This window comes from Wyeomyia smithii, chromosome 1 (genome assembly GCF_029784165.1).
Source record: "Wyeomyia smithii strain HCP4-BCI-WySm-NY-G18 chromosome 1, ASM2978416v1, whole genome shotgun sequence".
Taxonomy (NCBI): Eukaryota; Metazoa; Arthropoda; class Insecta; order Diptera; family Culicidae; genus Wyeomyia; species Wyeomyia smithii.
The window spans coordinates 85,606,555-85,624,240 of record NC_073694.1 but is presented as its reverse complement, the minus strand read 5'-3'; the positions used below and the strand labels follow the sequence as shown (position 1 = coordinate 85,624,240).

The following is a 17,686-nucleotide window of genomic DNA, read 5'->3' as shown; positions in this document are numbered from 1 at the left end:
CCTCACGTTTCCTTGATGCCGCATCAAAGCGAGCTTTTTTATTTTTTCCAGGCATAACTGGACAACTTCACAACACTTTCACTTCACTATAGAATTTAAGTAGAAATATCTCAAACCAAATTAAATCGTAAACTTTAAAAACAAATTTATTACTTTGCCTTTCAACAGGTAGTCTTTTAAAAAGATTGCCTGTTGAAAGCGAAAAACAAAATTTTAATATCTCTCGGTAGTCTAAGACTTAGCCTCGAGCTGTTGGTAAAATGCGACCGTACTGTAGGACAGTTCAAGTCGATGATGAAGTTTCGTGATTTTCACATTTCGGTACAATAGACGAAGTAACAGTTCGATTAAAGTAAAATAAATAGGGTGTTATGAGGCAGCTAGACCTTTCAATTGACACTAATTTTGTGCAAATCGGGTCAGCCATTTCTGAGAAAAGTGAGTGAGTCCATGTAGTCTTCGGAATATGTTCCTTTTCATAGCTGGATTCCACATTTTTTAACATATCAGGAAGAGTAATGGTCCGATTGCAAAACAAATCAATAGGGTCTTTGGGGCAACTAGACCTTCCATTTGACACTAATTTTGTGCAAATCGGTCCAGCCATCTCTGAGAAACATGAGTGAGATTAAATAGTCTTCAGAACACGTTTCTTTCCATAACTTCTGAACCACATGATCAATCTTCATAAAATTCAAAAGTTTAGGGTTTTTTAGGTAGCCCGTTCATTTAAAACCAATTTTGTTCAAATCGGTTGTGTAATGATATTTTATGATTTTTACATTTTGATACATAACCTCTAGACTAAGAATCCGATTACAATGAAATTTAATAGGGTCTTATGGGGCAACAAGACTTTTCATTTGCAATTAATTTCATGAAAATCGGTTCAGCCATATCTGAGAAAAGTGAGTGAGAATAAAAATCTGCACATACACACACACGCACACACACACACACACACACACACACACATACACACACACACGCACACACACACATACAGAAAATGCTCAGCTCGTCGAGCTGAGTCGAGTGATATATGCCATTTGGCCCTTTGCAGCACTTTTATACTTTCGGTTTTGCAAGTGATTGCTATACCTTTCTAGGAGAAAAGCAAAAAGACCTGTCAAAACACATTTTTCAATGAAACATATTTTTTGCTATTTTCTAGGCCTCCACTATGTTCTACAAAGTTGTTAGTAGCATCAATATACACTAATGTCTGGAAGATACTATTGTTTAAAAAACTATGAGTTATAGACTATTTTTCAATTTTTTGCCATATTTCAAATCTCTGTATCTCTCTTAGGGGCAGTTAGATGCATATTTGGTAGTCATTATATGAAAGTACAACATTAGAGCTTTCAAACGCTGGTGGTTTCGCTAGTCCACGACTCTCTGCTGATGAGTTATGCTCATAACAAAATACCTCGTTTTTACCCTCTTTAATGATTTAACTAGGTAAAATACTAACATTGCAAACTAAGATACCACATAATTAGTTCGTATATATGGTAACCATCCCATCGAGCGTGGTTTAAGCATTTCAGAACATTTAATTGCATATGCTTGTTTGTGGTTCACCTCGAAGGTTCCCAATCAAAAATAATGAAAGTGCTATTCTAACACTAAGTTGATAACTGTAGTAAAGTAAAGTTACCATAAACCGAACGAAAGTTATAAACAGGATCATTGTTACCTCTAATTGTATTTTGTTGGGTGCTATTTATTATTTTTAATAGTATTGTATTCAATAGTAACTGTTAATTATTATTGTCGACCACCATGCAGTTTTTGGTTTCGACATATTCGTCTACTAGCAGCATCATAACATCATCAAGTAATAGCTTCTCGTGATTTTTGGCCATCCGCGAATAGATGTTACTACGGGGTCTGATAAAGCAAGCAGTCAGTTTGTCCAATAGTTTTACGACTATTGTATTCTCGATATCTGTTGAATTGAAGTTTTGAAAATTACTTGCCATATTCGTAATTCATGTACCTTTCCCAATTCATGTTCGTTACTTCCTGAGCCTCTTCTAAAAGCTGGCCGATTGAAATATTGTAATGGCTGATTACGGCCAACCCATGCATTAATGCATTAGGGGCCTTCATTTCAAGCTCGTATACAAATACCCAGTCGTAAACCGTGTACCTTCAATCAAGGTGAGTATTTTTACGCGGTGCGTATTCAGGAGGAGAATGAGACGAAATCATATAAAGATGCCATAACGTGTACGCAAAGGGATCAATGGATATTGGCTATGGATGAGGAACTGGCATCACACCATGAGCTGAAAACGTGGGGGTTCGTCAAGCTTCCGAGGGTAAGAAAACAGTTGGTAGTCGCTGGGCTTACAAAATTAAGCTCAGCCCCAGCGGTAAACCCGTCAAATACAAAGCACAAGAGTGCTCTCATCAACCAGGTGTTGAATTCAAAGACGTGTATGCGCCTGTTGTGCCGCAGGCCAAATTTCGAATGCTTCTAGCGGCAGCAAGTCACTAGAAGGTGATTCTCAAACACGTAGATATAAAGACAGCTTACCTCAACGGCTATCTGACAGAAGAGGTGTACATGAGGCTGCCACCGGGATTCACTGGGCCGGCAGCAAAGGAAAAGTTTGTCGACTTTTGAAAAGCCTATATGATCTTTATCAATCTGCTCGATGCTGGAATCAGCGGATGAACGAAGTGTTGAACCATTTAGGGTTTACTGCAAGATCAGCAGACCCATGTCTGCACGTTAGATGTATCGATGGTAAGCACGTGTACATAGTGTTATACGTAGATGACGTTGTTATCGGATGCAAAGATGAAGAGGAAATAGAACGAGTCCACGAAGAGCTCCAAAAGTATTCCGAAACTACCGGATTAGGAGATCTTAAGTATTTCCTAGGGCTACAGATTGAACGAATCAATGGGAAGTACAGTGTGTGTCTCTCGGGGTATATTCAACGCATTGCTGAACGTTTTGGTCTAGGTGAAGCGAAATCTTCTCGCACATCTATGGATGAAGCCTACGCATGTAGTGATTCTGAAAGTCCACCGCTACCGGATAACGTGGACTACAGAATTTTGGTGGGAGCCCTGCTGTACGTTTCCGTGAACCCGAGACCTGATACAGCAGTTGCTACCTCTATCATTGCTCGGAAAGATTCACAACGACCGCGATTGGACGACCGCAAAACGTGTCGTAAGATATCTACGTGGAACTATAGATTGGAAACTGCATTACAGCGGATCTTATCCACTATTTGGGTACTCCGATGCAGATTGGTCTGGGGATCATACAACTCGCAAGTCAACATCTGGATTCATATTCACGGTAGGCGGTACTGCAGTAGCCTAGAAGAGCAACAGCAGAACGTACTGCAAAACACTTGCTGATTTGGGATTCAAACAAAAGGGGCCAACAATAATACATGAGAATAATCAATCGTACATCGGTTTCGTGCGATCGGAGCGAATCGGTAAACGATCTAAACACATAGAAACGAAGGAAATGGTTGTACGTGATCTCAAAAACTAGCGAGGCAAATGGGATTACTTGCCGGAAATTTGCATAGAACGTCAGGCAAAGATTAAGGAGGAGTGTTGACGTCATCATTGATATGCTTACTATAATCATTTACGTTATCCGTTCTAAACTTTCTGGCAACTCTGCTAGTGACAAGAGCAGAAGAGAATAACTAATAGCGAATTTCTTTATTCCACCAGCTCACCTCGTTTTGACCTGGAAGCGCACTAACTACTGTCAAAACCCTTCTTTATTCGCTCGACTTTGACCCAGTTTTGACCTGGCGTGCTGCCCGAAGCGCACTGTAAAATTTGTCAGCTTCAACCCACCACCGCTCGTGCTCAGTTCGTAAACAATTATCTGGCATCTCTTATTTACTTGCATCGTAAATGGCGATGCCGTTTTTTTACTGCTCGGCAGATTTGCCCTGACGCAGTTGAATAAAGAAATTCGTTATAATACTCTGTATGAATTGCTTTTACAGTTGAATAAAACTTAAAACGTGTTCGATGATTAAAAGCTAATTAATTAGTTAAATTGAACTCAATTTCCCCACTAATCTTATATAAACCAAGATCCTTTTCCCCCTGTTACTATGGATGGGCAAGATATTGAGTGGACGGAGAGTGCGAAAAATCTCCGCCTGAATTGGGACAAGCTAATAAACCAGCAATGCGGTTTAATCTACACAAGCCTACTCCCACCGCCACACGCCTGAAACTATTCAAAGCGTTGATGTTACCTCATTTCATGAGCAGCATTTCAAGAGCAGGCTCCATGGATAAACTACGAGTCACGCTGAATTCTTGTGTACGCTTCGTTTATGGATTGAACCGTTACGCCCATGTAAGTCAGTTGCAGAAAAATCTGATCGTCTGTCCGCTGGTTAATTTTTACGCGCATCGCTCATGCGTGTTCTTGCGCAAACTGATAAGCAAGCAATCCCCATCGATACTCTTCGAAAAGCCGTTGCCATCCCAAGGGCGTCGCGTGCAGACATTGATAATTCCTCCTAATAACTCGACTTGCTATTCCAATTCACTGTTTGTTAAAGGTGTGATTATTTATAACTCGATACCTCCTGCTGTTTAACGCTCAACTTCTGAAACAGTTTTTAAACGGTGCTGTCTCGAATATTGGAACTGAAATTTATGTTACTAGTTAAGAATATTGTTAGTTAAGTTTATTGTTGTGGAAGATTAAGTAACGCGCAGGTAGCAAATTTAAAAAGATTTCCCTTTACGCTACTAGGTAAATTAATAAATTAAATTAATTCAAATTAATTATAAGCATAACAGTCCTAGGTTTTCATTAGCATATAACCACAGAACGGAAGGTCATCTATGATTCGAAAACTGCTTAATGCTCAGTGGTAATAATGGTTATCACAAACATTTGAAAGATGGTTTATATTACACTTTTGACGTATGAACACGAATAATATTATCGATCTGGAAATTTACAAATTTTTGTGAAGAAGACCCGCTTTTCCGAGTGCATTTTGCGAAATAAGACCTGTAAAACAGGAGGCGCGATATGACTCGGTGACAAGCTATTTCATTCGTACTTCTGCTCAACATGTCGGCAATAAGCTCAACGGACTTTGACAAAATATATAACTGTGTTTTTTAGGCCGAAAAGCAAGATAGCTTGTACTCTGTGTTTCCAAATTTATAATAAATTCATTGGATTCACAATTGGGTTGTTCGTCTGTATCAGTTTTTTATATCCTCTTTAAGAACTGCATTTTCTAAGCAATTTTATTCCTCCCCAGCTGGTCTCGAGGTACGATGGTGGCCTAACAAGCCAGTCGACGTAGGTTCGAGTCCTGACTCGGTAGAGACTGTTAGTGTCAGTAGGATCTCGTAGCGCTAGCCCCGCAATTGTCATGTACACTTAACGGTTGGCTGCGAAGTCTGTGTATAGTAAACAGAAGGTCAAGTTCCGAATCGGAATGTAGCACCAAGGCTTTGCTTTTTTTCTAAGCAAATCGTGATTTTCAAAAATTTTCTATCGTTACCCTCCGATTTTTAAATTCCGATTTTAAAAAAGTTCGAAATCTGCTCAAAATCGTTACAATAACAGTTCGCCCTTTTATTCTTCAATAAAAAATTAAAAGACAATGATATAAAATTAAAAAAAAAAAATACACTTTCAGCTGATATACAGAAACCAGAAATCCGTGAATACCTAAACAACCAAATTAAGACATGCTGTTAGAATTACGACAGTTACTCAAAACCACACACATTTTTTTTAACTGTGGTTCTGATTTAATTTTTGTCTTGCCCCACGGCTGTGATATAACCCTTCCTCGTAATTACTTTAAATGAAATTTAATATGAAATTGCTCTTCTTGTAAAGTATCCATTGAATTGATTTAACGCTATTGCGTAAAATTATGACAATGCATCAACCATAAAATACGAAAAAAATATAAAAGTTAATCGGAGAAATTACAATCGATTTTGTAGCTTTCTAGAAAATATTTCGGCGAATAATACCATTCTGGAAGGCTTTTCCAAAAGTCTTTCTGTAATCAAAAACAACTTTTCCGGTTCTGGTCTGAACCTGGGATATTCGTAGTCCCGGATCTCATTCCCACATCCGGTTCCGGGGTTCATTCATAACCGAAAAACTCCCGTCGAGCCAAGGTTCGAAATCAGTTTTTTACTACTGCTCGAGTGTAGTATCTTCGAATTACCAAGGTGTTGACGGGGATCAAAGCCAATGAAATCCTCGTCGGAATTATCTTCAATTCACTTTTATAAATCTTTAATTACTCAAGAGCATAAATTTTCAAACACATAAAAAAATTGCCAAAAGAAACTGCATTTCAACGGAAAATATGTGAACTACTACCATCGAACGTAGGACTGGTGTGTGAAAATTTTGTTGTTCGATGGGCAAAATCTTCGCTGGAAGGTCGAAAAATGTATTGGACTATATTTAGGTGAATATTACACTGTTGACAGCAGTGTTACTGTTTATCACTTCATTACACTCAAATACGTTGTCTGCAACCAGAAGTACTCAGTTCAGTGGCAACAAAGCATGCACTCATAAATGAAACGAACGTTTTTTTTTCTCTTCGCACCATCTTCGCTTCGGACCCGATTAGATCAATAGGGAAGACAGAGGTTTTTTTTCCGTGGTAATCTCATCACTCAGAATATTCAGATGATTCGCATCATTCACTTCATTTGCATCGTTCGCACCATTCGTACGATTTGCATCAGTCATATTCTTCAGGTCTTTTTTTTGGGTGAACCGAAGCGATTAGCTTTCTTCAGCCAACAGTGCTGCGTAGTTGTAGTTTTTAAAAATAAAAAGAGTCTAGCAATGATGAACTGCCGCGCGTTAAAAACAAAGATGAAGGATGTTGCGGAGGAAAAGGCTGCTGCCACAGGGGCAATAAAATATAGGTGCCTTATCGATGCTTTCAGTTTTGTTGAATTTCATTTAAATTTCAGAAACCTATAATCAGTTGACTTCAAGAAACATAAAAATAAAAACATACATTGAAAGAATGTCCTTTTTTTTCTTTTCAAACGTCTCGAACAATACGTGCGAACATCTAAACTAATTCCTTAAACTATATTCCGCAAAATTTATTCTGTCAAGAATACATCCCTTTTCAAATATATCGAACACCCTATTCGATAAACAGAGAATTCGCTTGCCCACCCTAGGCGGCGACGTTTGTTTGGGTCTTGTACGAATCTATTCTTACCAAAACCAACGGTGTTTTTTTCCTTTGTAAACGGCATTGGTCTTTTCCGTCGCTTCGTTAGATTCGTTCGCTTCAGCTGTAAGTCGAATTGATGGTGAGTAACTTTTTTTCGGGTGGCCGAATGTGGTAACTCAGTGAGATACAATAGCAGGAGAAGAAGTAAACAATAGAATACACCCAAACAGTTCATTAAGCACTGTTATTCGCACTTGATGATGCGATAGGCTGCAGCTCTAGTACCAAGTCACTAGTGAGCAGCGACGATGATGAATCATGAATGATTGTGATAATCAGCAACTTTGGTTGACAGCGGTTTTCAAGAAACCATGTTTTTTCAACTGGTGGTACGTTTTTCTCAGCATCTATTGCACCGATTTGGCTGACATTTTTTTTATTAATATGTAAAAATCGATTATCTAACTTGTTACATAGCCGTTTTTCGATACATGGAATTTTCACTGTTTTATAAATTTTTAAATAGTTATTGTTGATGAAAAAAAATTGTTTTGCTTTTCTCTTAGAAAGGTATAGCAATCACTGGAAAAACCAAAGGTATAAAAGTGGTCCCAATGGCCGAATGTCATATACCACTCGACCCCTTTCGACGGACTGAGCATTTTCTGTATGTATGTATGTATGTCTGTATGTGTGTGTGTGTGTGTGTGTGTGTGTGTGTGTGTGTGTGTGTGTGTGTGCGTGTGTGTGTGTGTGTGTGTATGTGCAACTTTTTTCTCTCACTCACTTTTCTCAGAGATGGCTGGACCGATTTTCATAAAATAAGTTGCAAATGAAAGGTCTAGTTGCGCCATAGGTTGCTATTGAATTCCATTGAAATCGGATTTTTAGTTTAGAGGTTATGTATCAAAATGTAAAAATCACGAAACATCAATATCTCAGAAACCACATAACCGATTTCAATAAAACTGGTTTCAAATGATCGGGCTGTCTTCAAAACCCCTAACTTTTAAAGTTCGTTATAATTGAACATATGGTTCAAAAGTTATGTAAAGAAAAGTTATCACTCACTCATTTTTCTCAGAGATGGCTGAACCGATTTTCACAAAATTAGTGTCAAATGAAAAGTCTAGTTGCCCCATAAGTTGCTATTGAGTTTCATTGTAATCGGATTGTAACTTTGTCCGTTGTTAATAAAAATGTAAAATCACATAATGAAAGTAAACATATTGACTTTCTGCTAACGATCACTGGCTAATTAAAAGGTAGAAAAGCGATCCAAATGGCTGAATGTCATATACTACTCAACTCAGTTCGACGAATCCAGCATTTTCTGCATGTATGCATGTATAGGTGTATATGTTTGTGTGTTAGTGTTTACGTGTCTATGTGCACCTTTTTTTCACACTCACTTTTCTCAGAGATGGTCTGAACGATTCTTTCTATCTTGGTGTCAAATGAAAAGTTCATCTGCCGCTTAGGTTGCTGTTGAATTTCATTGTAATTAAACTTTTAGTTTTGGCGCTGCGTTAGAATGTACAAATCGCTCTTATATCTCAAAAGCTATGAACATAGTTGAATTCAAATTAACCCTCTAGTGCCCAGTGCCGCCTCTGGACGGTCCTCAGTCACACCTCTAAATAGCTTCAATCATATCAATATATGATATTCAATCATTATATATATATATATATATATATATATATATATATATATATATATATATATATATATATATATATATATATATATATATATATATATATATATATATATATATATATATATATATACAGATCGGACTCGATTATATACAGACTCGATTATATATTGATTCGATTATATATGATTCGATTATATACAAAATTGTATATAATCGAATCATAATTTTTTTTTTTCAATTTTAAATATAACTTACCTAAAGCAGCAATGTTGTATAGGGATCGTCCAAAAATACGTAACGCTTGGGGGAGGTAGAGATCTGACGAAACGTCGCAATCAATACTAAAAATTTTGAAGATCTATACGAAGAGCGTTACCTAGAGGAAAGAGGGGGTCGAAAATAGTTTTTATTTACGGTACGTAATTAGTGGACGTTCCCTTCAGTCCAATATGACTGGGGTGGTCGGTATTACCGACTTTTCGAAAAACCGGTATTTCGGTAATTTTAAAAATAAAAACCGGTAAAACCGGTAAAAAACCGGTATTTTTATTTTTTTCGGATTAATACCAACCAGGGGCGACTCGTGATCTTTGAACCTACTTGTTCAACTACAAAATTCTGGAAATCATAGTTTGGAGAAATAATGACAATCATGTTCGCGGAATAAACGCACGTCATTCTCTTTGTACTATTTAAAAATAAAACCGAAAAACAATTGAATATATATACATAAATTTGGATTTGAAATTTATTTATTACCTAGCGTCCCAGGTTGCATCTATGGACGTATCGCTGTAAAATTATGTTTTTGCATTTATCTGAATTCTTTTTAAGATTTTGGCCACTGCGACCATTGTTTTGATCTCTTGTGGTATACGATCCACATACACCACTGGATAAATTTAACAGTGTTTGAAAAACTTCAATGAATGGATCTAGTGATATGATTACGAAGAACATAAGTTCTAAACTCATATAAACAACATACATGCAGTTTTTCTTAGTTTTAAATTATTAATTAACTTTCAAATTCTTAGAGAAACAATATTTGAATTTGAAATATTACGAATCCAAAGGAATCGAAGATAGATACTTCTCTATTGTGTTCGATGCTCTTCAGGCAGTTCGTCCAAATTCAATTGAACCAGTTGAACCTGAGTTTTTCAGCTAGAATTATTGCTAATAAAATCCGTTGCGGTTTGGGCGACGAAGCTTTGACCATGCTGCAGCTATTTAAATTTCACTTTTTCAAAAAAAGCAGCAGTAATTTTTAGGATGAAATTCTTTATTGATTGATTATTTTATCCTATGAACAATTGGTATCAGGAGCAATTTGTCCTTAACTTGGTGTTACCTGTGGCATACGGAGACGCCGAACAAAAAATTAATTCTTAGTCCAACTTTATATTTGTTTATTATTTTTTTAGTTTTACTTATAAATAGCACAAAATGAATAATGACTTGCGTTTTTTCGCGGACATGATTGTAATTACTGCCCCAAACTATGATTTTCAGAATTCGTAGTTGAGCTGGTAGGTTCAAAACCCACGAGTTGTTTCTGTATGTATGAGTGTGTAAAGAGATTAGCTGCTCTATTAGAAAATAAAAGTTCTGCTTGATTGATATGAAGTTTTTTGAAATATTATCAATACACACAAACTCATCGTCTAATCCAAAGCAGAAAAAACAAAAAAGAAACATAAAATTGATGAATAGGTAATAACAAATTAATTTTCAATGTTGCTTCTGTCTAAATGTATTGATTATGTGATTTATAAAGCCTACCTAAGTAGTTAGCATTCATTAGCTTTACAATGATTTATCAATATTGTGACAAGTTTTTTTGAATTTTAAGAAAAATACCGAAAATACCGGTTTTTTCGCCTCTTAAAAACCGGTATTTCGGTATTGAAAAAAATATCGGTTTTACCGGTTTTTGTTTTACCGGTAAACCACCCTAAATATGACGTAACGCAACATTTTTTCACCCAAAACGTTGGTTTTTGAGCCATAATGTTTCAAGTAAAGTAAAGCTGATCTAAAACAGAAATATCGCGAGGGAACGTTTACAAATTATGTAACGCTCAGTAAACGGGAAAGAGTGTTGCAACCCATACGGAAAATTTAAACAAAAAGCACGGCAAAGGGGGAAAGGAGATCAACAATAATTATTCTTGCGTTACGTTATAAATAAGCGCTTCCTTATTGATTCATAAAAGTCCGTTCAAATGTTACATAACGCAAGCAGGGCTGAGGAAATTTTTTATGCTTGGTGTGCTGAGTATTGGAAACATGCTAGACAAAGTGGTGAGGGTTTTCCGGAAGTCCAATATTTATGTCACGTTAAATTTGAATGGACCCTAATATTATTATTTCAATGTTAAGGTTGAGGTGATAGAGATTGACTCTTTTCAAATACTTATTTTTATGAAGTTGAAATCAATACTGGTGAGCAAAAATTTAAATAAATTAAAGGCAATGTTTTTTTAGCTAATCTACTTCTGAATTGCTTGATAACGCAGCACAACAATATCAAAGCTAAAAAAGTAAACAAACACAATACACACTGATCAAAATTTTTCTTAAGGTTTGACTGCAATCAGACATGTTTAAAACACGCACTGCTACGGAGAAAATATTTAAAACACTACACGGCGTGTATTGCAACTTGCACTGCGTGATGTGTAAGAACGACCGTACACGCCGTGTAGTGTTTCTATGCAAAAGTGGCACCCATGCAGCACGGTGTAGTGTTCTTGCCATGGCTGACTGCAACTGCAATAACATAAAGTAACTACGAAATCTATACATACATCAACTTTTGTGAGAAAGGTTTTTTGCGACTTTAAGGGGGTTAGTCAAAAAATTCTACTTATTTATTTAAAAACAACAAAAGATGTATGCAATATAAACAAAAAAAAATTTTTTTTTCTGATTCGATTATATATACATATATTTTTGTAAGAAAGGTTTTTTACGACTTTAAGGGGGTTAGTCAAAAAAATTCTACTTATTTATTTAAAAACAACAAAAGATGTATGCAAAATAAACAAAAAAAAATTTTCTGATTCGAATATATATACATATATTTTTGTAAGAAAGGTTTTTTGCGACTTTAAGGGGGTTAGTCACAAAAATCTTACTTATTTATTCAAAAACGACAAAATATTTATGAAAAATAAACAAAAAAAAATTTTTTTTCTGATTCGATTATATACAGGATTCGATTATATACAGTGAAAATTTTTCGGAGACTGTATATAATCGAGTCCGACCTGTATATGGCTTTAACATGATTTAAATGTGGTATCGTACTATTTGAACGTTCCCGGTATCGCTCGTGATTAAATTGTTCGAAATTAAGAGTCATTTCTTTTATTTCGCTATTTCTTAAGCACCAACATTACGTCAAATTTCATATTATATACTTCAATTACAACAATCATTACATTAATTACATCAATTACATCAATATTTTAGAGCCCAAAGAGTGAATTTACCTCTATTGGATTTAAGCATTAATGTAAATCTATTTTTACAAATAATAAGTTTGAATGAAAAAGGCTGAGTCTGACCGCTAGGTGGATTAATTCAGGTTTTTTACGAAAGTGGCCGCCATTTGGCAATTTTTTGAATTTTCGAAAACGGCTATGTAACAAGTTAGATAATCGGTTCAGTATATGCTGAGAAAAACGTATCACCGGTTGAAAAATACGATTTCGAGAGAAACGCTGCAACAGCGTAATACTCACTATATTTGAATCCAGGACATGCAAAATACATCTCCAAATAAACCCTTATGAGGTCATGCAAAATACATCTCCAAATAAATCCTTATGAGGTGTGTGCAATTGTGAGAAAAATGTAATGAGAGCAATAATACTTTTGCGAAATGATCATTATATAGGAAACTTTTCAATCGCGTTTTTCTCGACTGAACAGTTTTCGGCATAGGACTGTTGTGCTAAAGGCGGCAATAAAGGAAACTGTAGAACGAACTTGAATAGTAAATGTTATTGTTATCAGAAAAAATGCATTCTTGATTGATTATTATCGTGAAAACTCACCGTCGTATTTATAATGCCATTTCCATGCCTTCGGAGTGAATTGGCTATGTGGCTTATGTTAACAGTATTCAAAAAGCTGTTATTACTGGTTTGTTCAATAAAGATTTGAAAATTTAAATTGTACACGTAGTGACTGACGAATTGCTCAATGTTGAGCATAATTTCTAATATATCTAGTCCTTGTTCAAGAGTCTGTTTGGGTAGTTGATCTTCTACGGTTTCAAGCTCATAACTCTCTGCTTGGCAGCGCATTTCTTTATATATTTTCCAATCGTGCTGAGAAATTGAAGCGAGTGTATAGTATGTATTACTGAGGTAACGTCTAACGTGCTCCGTTACGCATAAGTATTCACCTCCGACCAAAGCGGGTTCCATTCGAAGTAATGAGTGAATATTATTTAATACCATTGTGGTATCCGTAAAAGGATTGAAAGCTTCAATCTGATAAGTTTTCCCATAATAATCAAGGCGAATATACGTTTCAATGTGATTGCTGATTTGATCCATTAGCAATTCTTTCACGATTTTCCGATGGTCCTTGGCTAAATAATGCACGATTTGTCCATCAGATGAAATTTTCGCTATACTGTCACAGCACAATGAAGCATTTTGCAAAATAAATTTAACATTTTCTGGTACAGAGCTTTGTTGATAATAATTTGCCACATAAAATGCGAAAAATGACTGATGCCAATGCATAAACTGGATATTGCACAGTTGACTGACTTTACTTTGAAGATTGGATAAAGTTTCTAGTTGTTGTAACTGAATTTGAATTCTTGTGTAGCATTCCCATGTTATTGTTTGCCGTGGATCGGTTATAGAAATGGCTAAACGGGCTACAGTCAAACGAGTACGGTTTGCTGGTCCGCTCATACATCGTTCTATTACGTGGAAAGCGGATAGTCTATCAACGAGAGCTTCACTCTTTTTATTTTTTGCTTCGTTGATTAATTTTTTCTGCAAAAAAAATAATTTTTATAGTTTATAACGCTTAAAATGATGATAAACAAACCTTTGAATGCCCAACAATAACGAAAATTTTATGCTGCAGGTACTGGACTATGTATTGGTTGTATTCTGAAATTGTTTTTTGATGACAACTGAAAAAGTTATAAATACACTGCAAATATTCCAGCATTTTCCCAATAGTTTGAAATGTTTCTTTGCTAAAAGATTCATGTAAATACAAGTGCAGTAATGTTAGCGATTGCACAATGAAACTAATTTCTTGTGCATACTGTACACCTTCTAAAATTAATTCGCACTTCCGTCGCAGCGTATCCAATGTTGTGTCGTATTTTGTAGTTTTGAACGCAGCTGTAATTCTAACTAGCCAACTAGTTATCTGAATACAATAAAATAGTAGATCTTTGGCCAAACTCTTCTTTCTATTCGTAAGACGAGCAATTCTTGCTTTTTGATAATCGTTTCGGTCACAATCACGAATTGATTTATGACCATACTTCCGAAAGAAATCGTCCGGAGCCCACAAGACTTTTCCATTCAGGGGAATATCACAAAACTGTAAACGATCAATATGCAGATAAAATAAAGATATTTGAAAAAGACACACATTACCTTTTCATTTATGTCCAGCAGATTCTTCAGAACCTTACTGTCAATGCTAACGAATATGTAATGGTACATGTTCACCATTGCGTTCAACTTAACGATAGTCTTAGCCTCTTCGTTGCGTGGCAAAACGGTACTGTATGAATTTGTTTCGGTTATACGTTGTCTAATGTAACGTAAAAAATGCTCCGCCATTATCGATGCTGATTCTAGCGAAAGTTTTTGCTTGGAAACAAACACGGCTTCCAGAATATGCTGTAAATGTTATAGGAGTTGTAGATAACAGTTTTTCAAATTGTCGTTTATCTGAACTTTTGTACAACCTTGTAGGCATATCCACCGCACCATGTGTCAATTGCATCTACTGCTTTGCTTAAATCATAAACGTGATTACTTTGTTCAACCTCAGATATTGTTTTTTGATTGAGTTTCAGAGCATTTATTTGCTTAACGTAAAATTTCCAATATGTTTTGAAAACGGAGTTCCCCACAATCACATCAAATAATACAGGCAAATAAATTAGCTCTTCCAAGCATTCAAACATAACCTGTGTATTAAAACAAAATTAGGATTGCAATTACTTCTACAAACAAACATATCACTTACATGTAGTTCACAATTCAGGTGATTAAAATGACCAAATTTATTGGCGGGATCAAAAATACCACCCAGTTGCAGTAGTATTAAAAGAGATACTTCCGTTATTCGCTCAAAGTAGCATTTGATTTGTGTTAGAAGCTCAATTTTATCACCAATAACTAAAAGTGATGATTGATCAGCAGTTACTGTGCTGTTTTCACGCAGCTGATCGGGATTGTCGTTTAGTGATTCGTCGAAACAAAGAAACTGCTCCGTAAGATTCGTGAATTCATCCTTTAATGAACCACATTCCTGACACAATGTACAGAATGTGTACAAGATTTTATTCAGGATTTTATTATCAGTATCTATTAGATGGACGCAATCAATTTTCTCTTGTGTAGCATCTAGGCTTAGATACATAGTTGGAATTTTGCATTTCACTGAATCAGATTCAAAGCCCAAATGATGCAGATTTACATCATAATCTTCTAAAAAACGGCCGAAGTCTTTAATCTGGGAAGTGCCATAGTAGTCTGTATGAAATATCAAGAAGAAAAGGTAGTTATTAGAAACACAAAGCTGGGCGGTAAGCATTGAACTCACTCATGTTTGGTTCGTTTCGGTACATAGTGAATGATCGTAAATATTGTTTTAAACTGGAATTATCACAAAAAAATGTTGTTGTTGTTATTGTGTTTTAAGTTTTTTATGGCTAGAACTAGGACAGGATGTGACAAGAGAAACCAAAAATCACCCAAAGTTCTTTCAGAGTGAAAGACCTCTCTGATTGGTCGATTTTATTCAGCGCACTGTTAAGTTTTATTATTAGTCGGTATGGTTGGCCGTGCTGCGAAAACTTTCAATATTTTAGCTAAGACAAGACGTGACAGCTGGTAACCGTTACACCAAGTATGATGACAGTTCTACAAGGTATGCTATTCACGTCGATGCATCAGTATTAGTGATCGTTATGAACTTTTTCCAATTTTGTATGAAATTTGAAATGATTTTGCATTTTAAACTAAACTTATAAAACATACATTCCTGAGAAGTTATAGAAATGATGTTGAAACATGTTTTATTTGTGGGGAATACATAAACATGCTGCGGTTTAGGTAAAATATGCTGTTTTTCATCAATTTGCCGGTAACCTTTTTGCACTTTTCGTTATTTTCTTGTACTCTAATAGCGCTTCTAAATAGAGTCGCTTATGTTTCATACAGCAACAAAAGTCATGAACTATGACAATGACTAAAATTATGCTCCAACTATTAGAAATATAGCATTTTTATATATATTATTTCGACATATTGTCGCAATTTTTCACACTAAATCTAAATTAATATCAATTTCTAGTGTGTTTCAACTGGAGATTCACTCTCCAACCAAAAAAATCAGATATAAAACAACATAAAACGAGAAATTTCCAAAAATGTTCTGAATTCCATACAAAACGCGAAATTTTTCATAACGAGATTTGTTTGTGTGCGTGGATAGACAAAAATGTAGCATACCTTGTAGAACTGTCATCATACTTGGACCGTTACATTCAACCATAGACTAAAGAGACATAGATATCGCTGCATATAATCTCAAGGCAACACTATAAACTTGCCATCTGTAGGCCGTTGGGTGAACTAAATCATATCCACTCGGAAAAATATTATGGTACTTCTTATCATTTCAGTGGTGAGCTTGACCAGATTCTCACACCCAGAAAAATATCATGTTACTTTCAATCAGATTTGTACGGCGGTTTTCACTCGACTTTACAATATAATCTAGATGATTTGTAATTTCAATTTATTACAACAAAACTGCAAAGAAACCTCGCGTAATTTTACAAATTAGCATGAGTCACAAAATGTAAAAATATCATAGATACTCTCATCGAATTTTCGGAGGTGACAAAAAGAAAAAAGAGCTTCACATTCACTTAAATTATTTTAACATTGTTTATGTTGTACTTGACGTTCGTGAATATTGACGAAATAAGTTATGCTATGCTTTGCTACTCGTTGTAAGTGAATTTTGAGGATATTAGGAGACGTATATAACAACGATTTTCAACGCAGTAATGTAAAACCTTAGTTAAAAATAGCGTTTAGCGGTATTCACCAAAATATTTATTGCATCGTTTTTAAATAGAACTTAAAAGGATGAGTGAAAATTTCCAAATTTGATTTGTTGATTTGATTTTTGTTGTAACTGAATTTGAATTCTTGTGTAGCATTCCGATGTTATTGTTTGCCGTGGATCGGTTATAGAAATGGCTAAACGGGCTACAGTCAAACGAGTACGGTTTGCTGGTCCGCTCATACATCGTTCTATTACGTGGAAAGCGGATAGTCTATCAACGAGAGCTTCACTCTTTTTAATTTTTGCTTGTTTTGCTTCGTTGATTAATTTTTTCTGCAAAAAAATTAATTTTTATAGTTTATAACGCTTAAAATGATGATAAACAAACCTTTGAATGTCCAACAATAACGAAAATTTTATGCTGCAGATACTGAACTATGTATTGGTTGTATTCCGAAATTATTTTTTGATGACAATTTGATTTTCTCAGTTCTTTGCAAATATTAATAAA

General features: G+C 35.4%; 1 protein-coding gene across 2 annotated transcripts in view; it reads right to left on the bottom strand.

The window, feature by feature from the left end:
- The window catches only part of LOC129725726 (WASH complex subunit 4), a 36,008-nt gene extending 20,080 nt beyond the window's left edge, over positions 1-15,928 (bottom strand). Inside the window, exons 1-6 of one of the 2 annotated variants that reach the window (XM_055681858.1) lie at positions 15,700-15,928; positions 15,121-15,629; positions 14,837-15,061; positions 14,520-14,768; positions 13,954-14,463; positions 12,939-13,898 (exon numbers count right to left, since the gene is read on the bottom strand). In XM_055681858.1, coding sequence (XP_055537833.1) covers positions 12,939-13,898; positions 13,954-14,463; positions 14,520-14,768; positions 14,837-15,061; positions 15,121-15,629; positions 15,700-15,724 — 2,478 coding nt within the window. In that variant the 5' untranslated portion in view covers positions 15,725-15,928. The remainder of the gene's footprint in view (positions 1-12,938; positions 13,899-13,953; positions 14,464-14,519; positions 14,769-14,836; positions 15,062-15,120; positions 15,630-15,699) is intronic. The other variant, XM_055681847.1, reaches the window with a different exon arrangement.
- Positions 15,929-17,686: the final 1,758 nt, after the last annotated feature.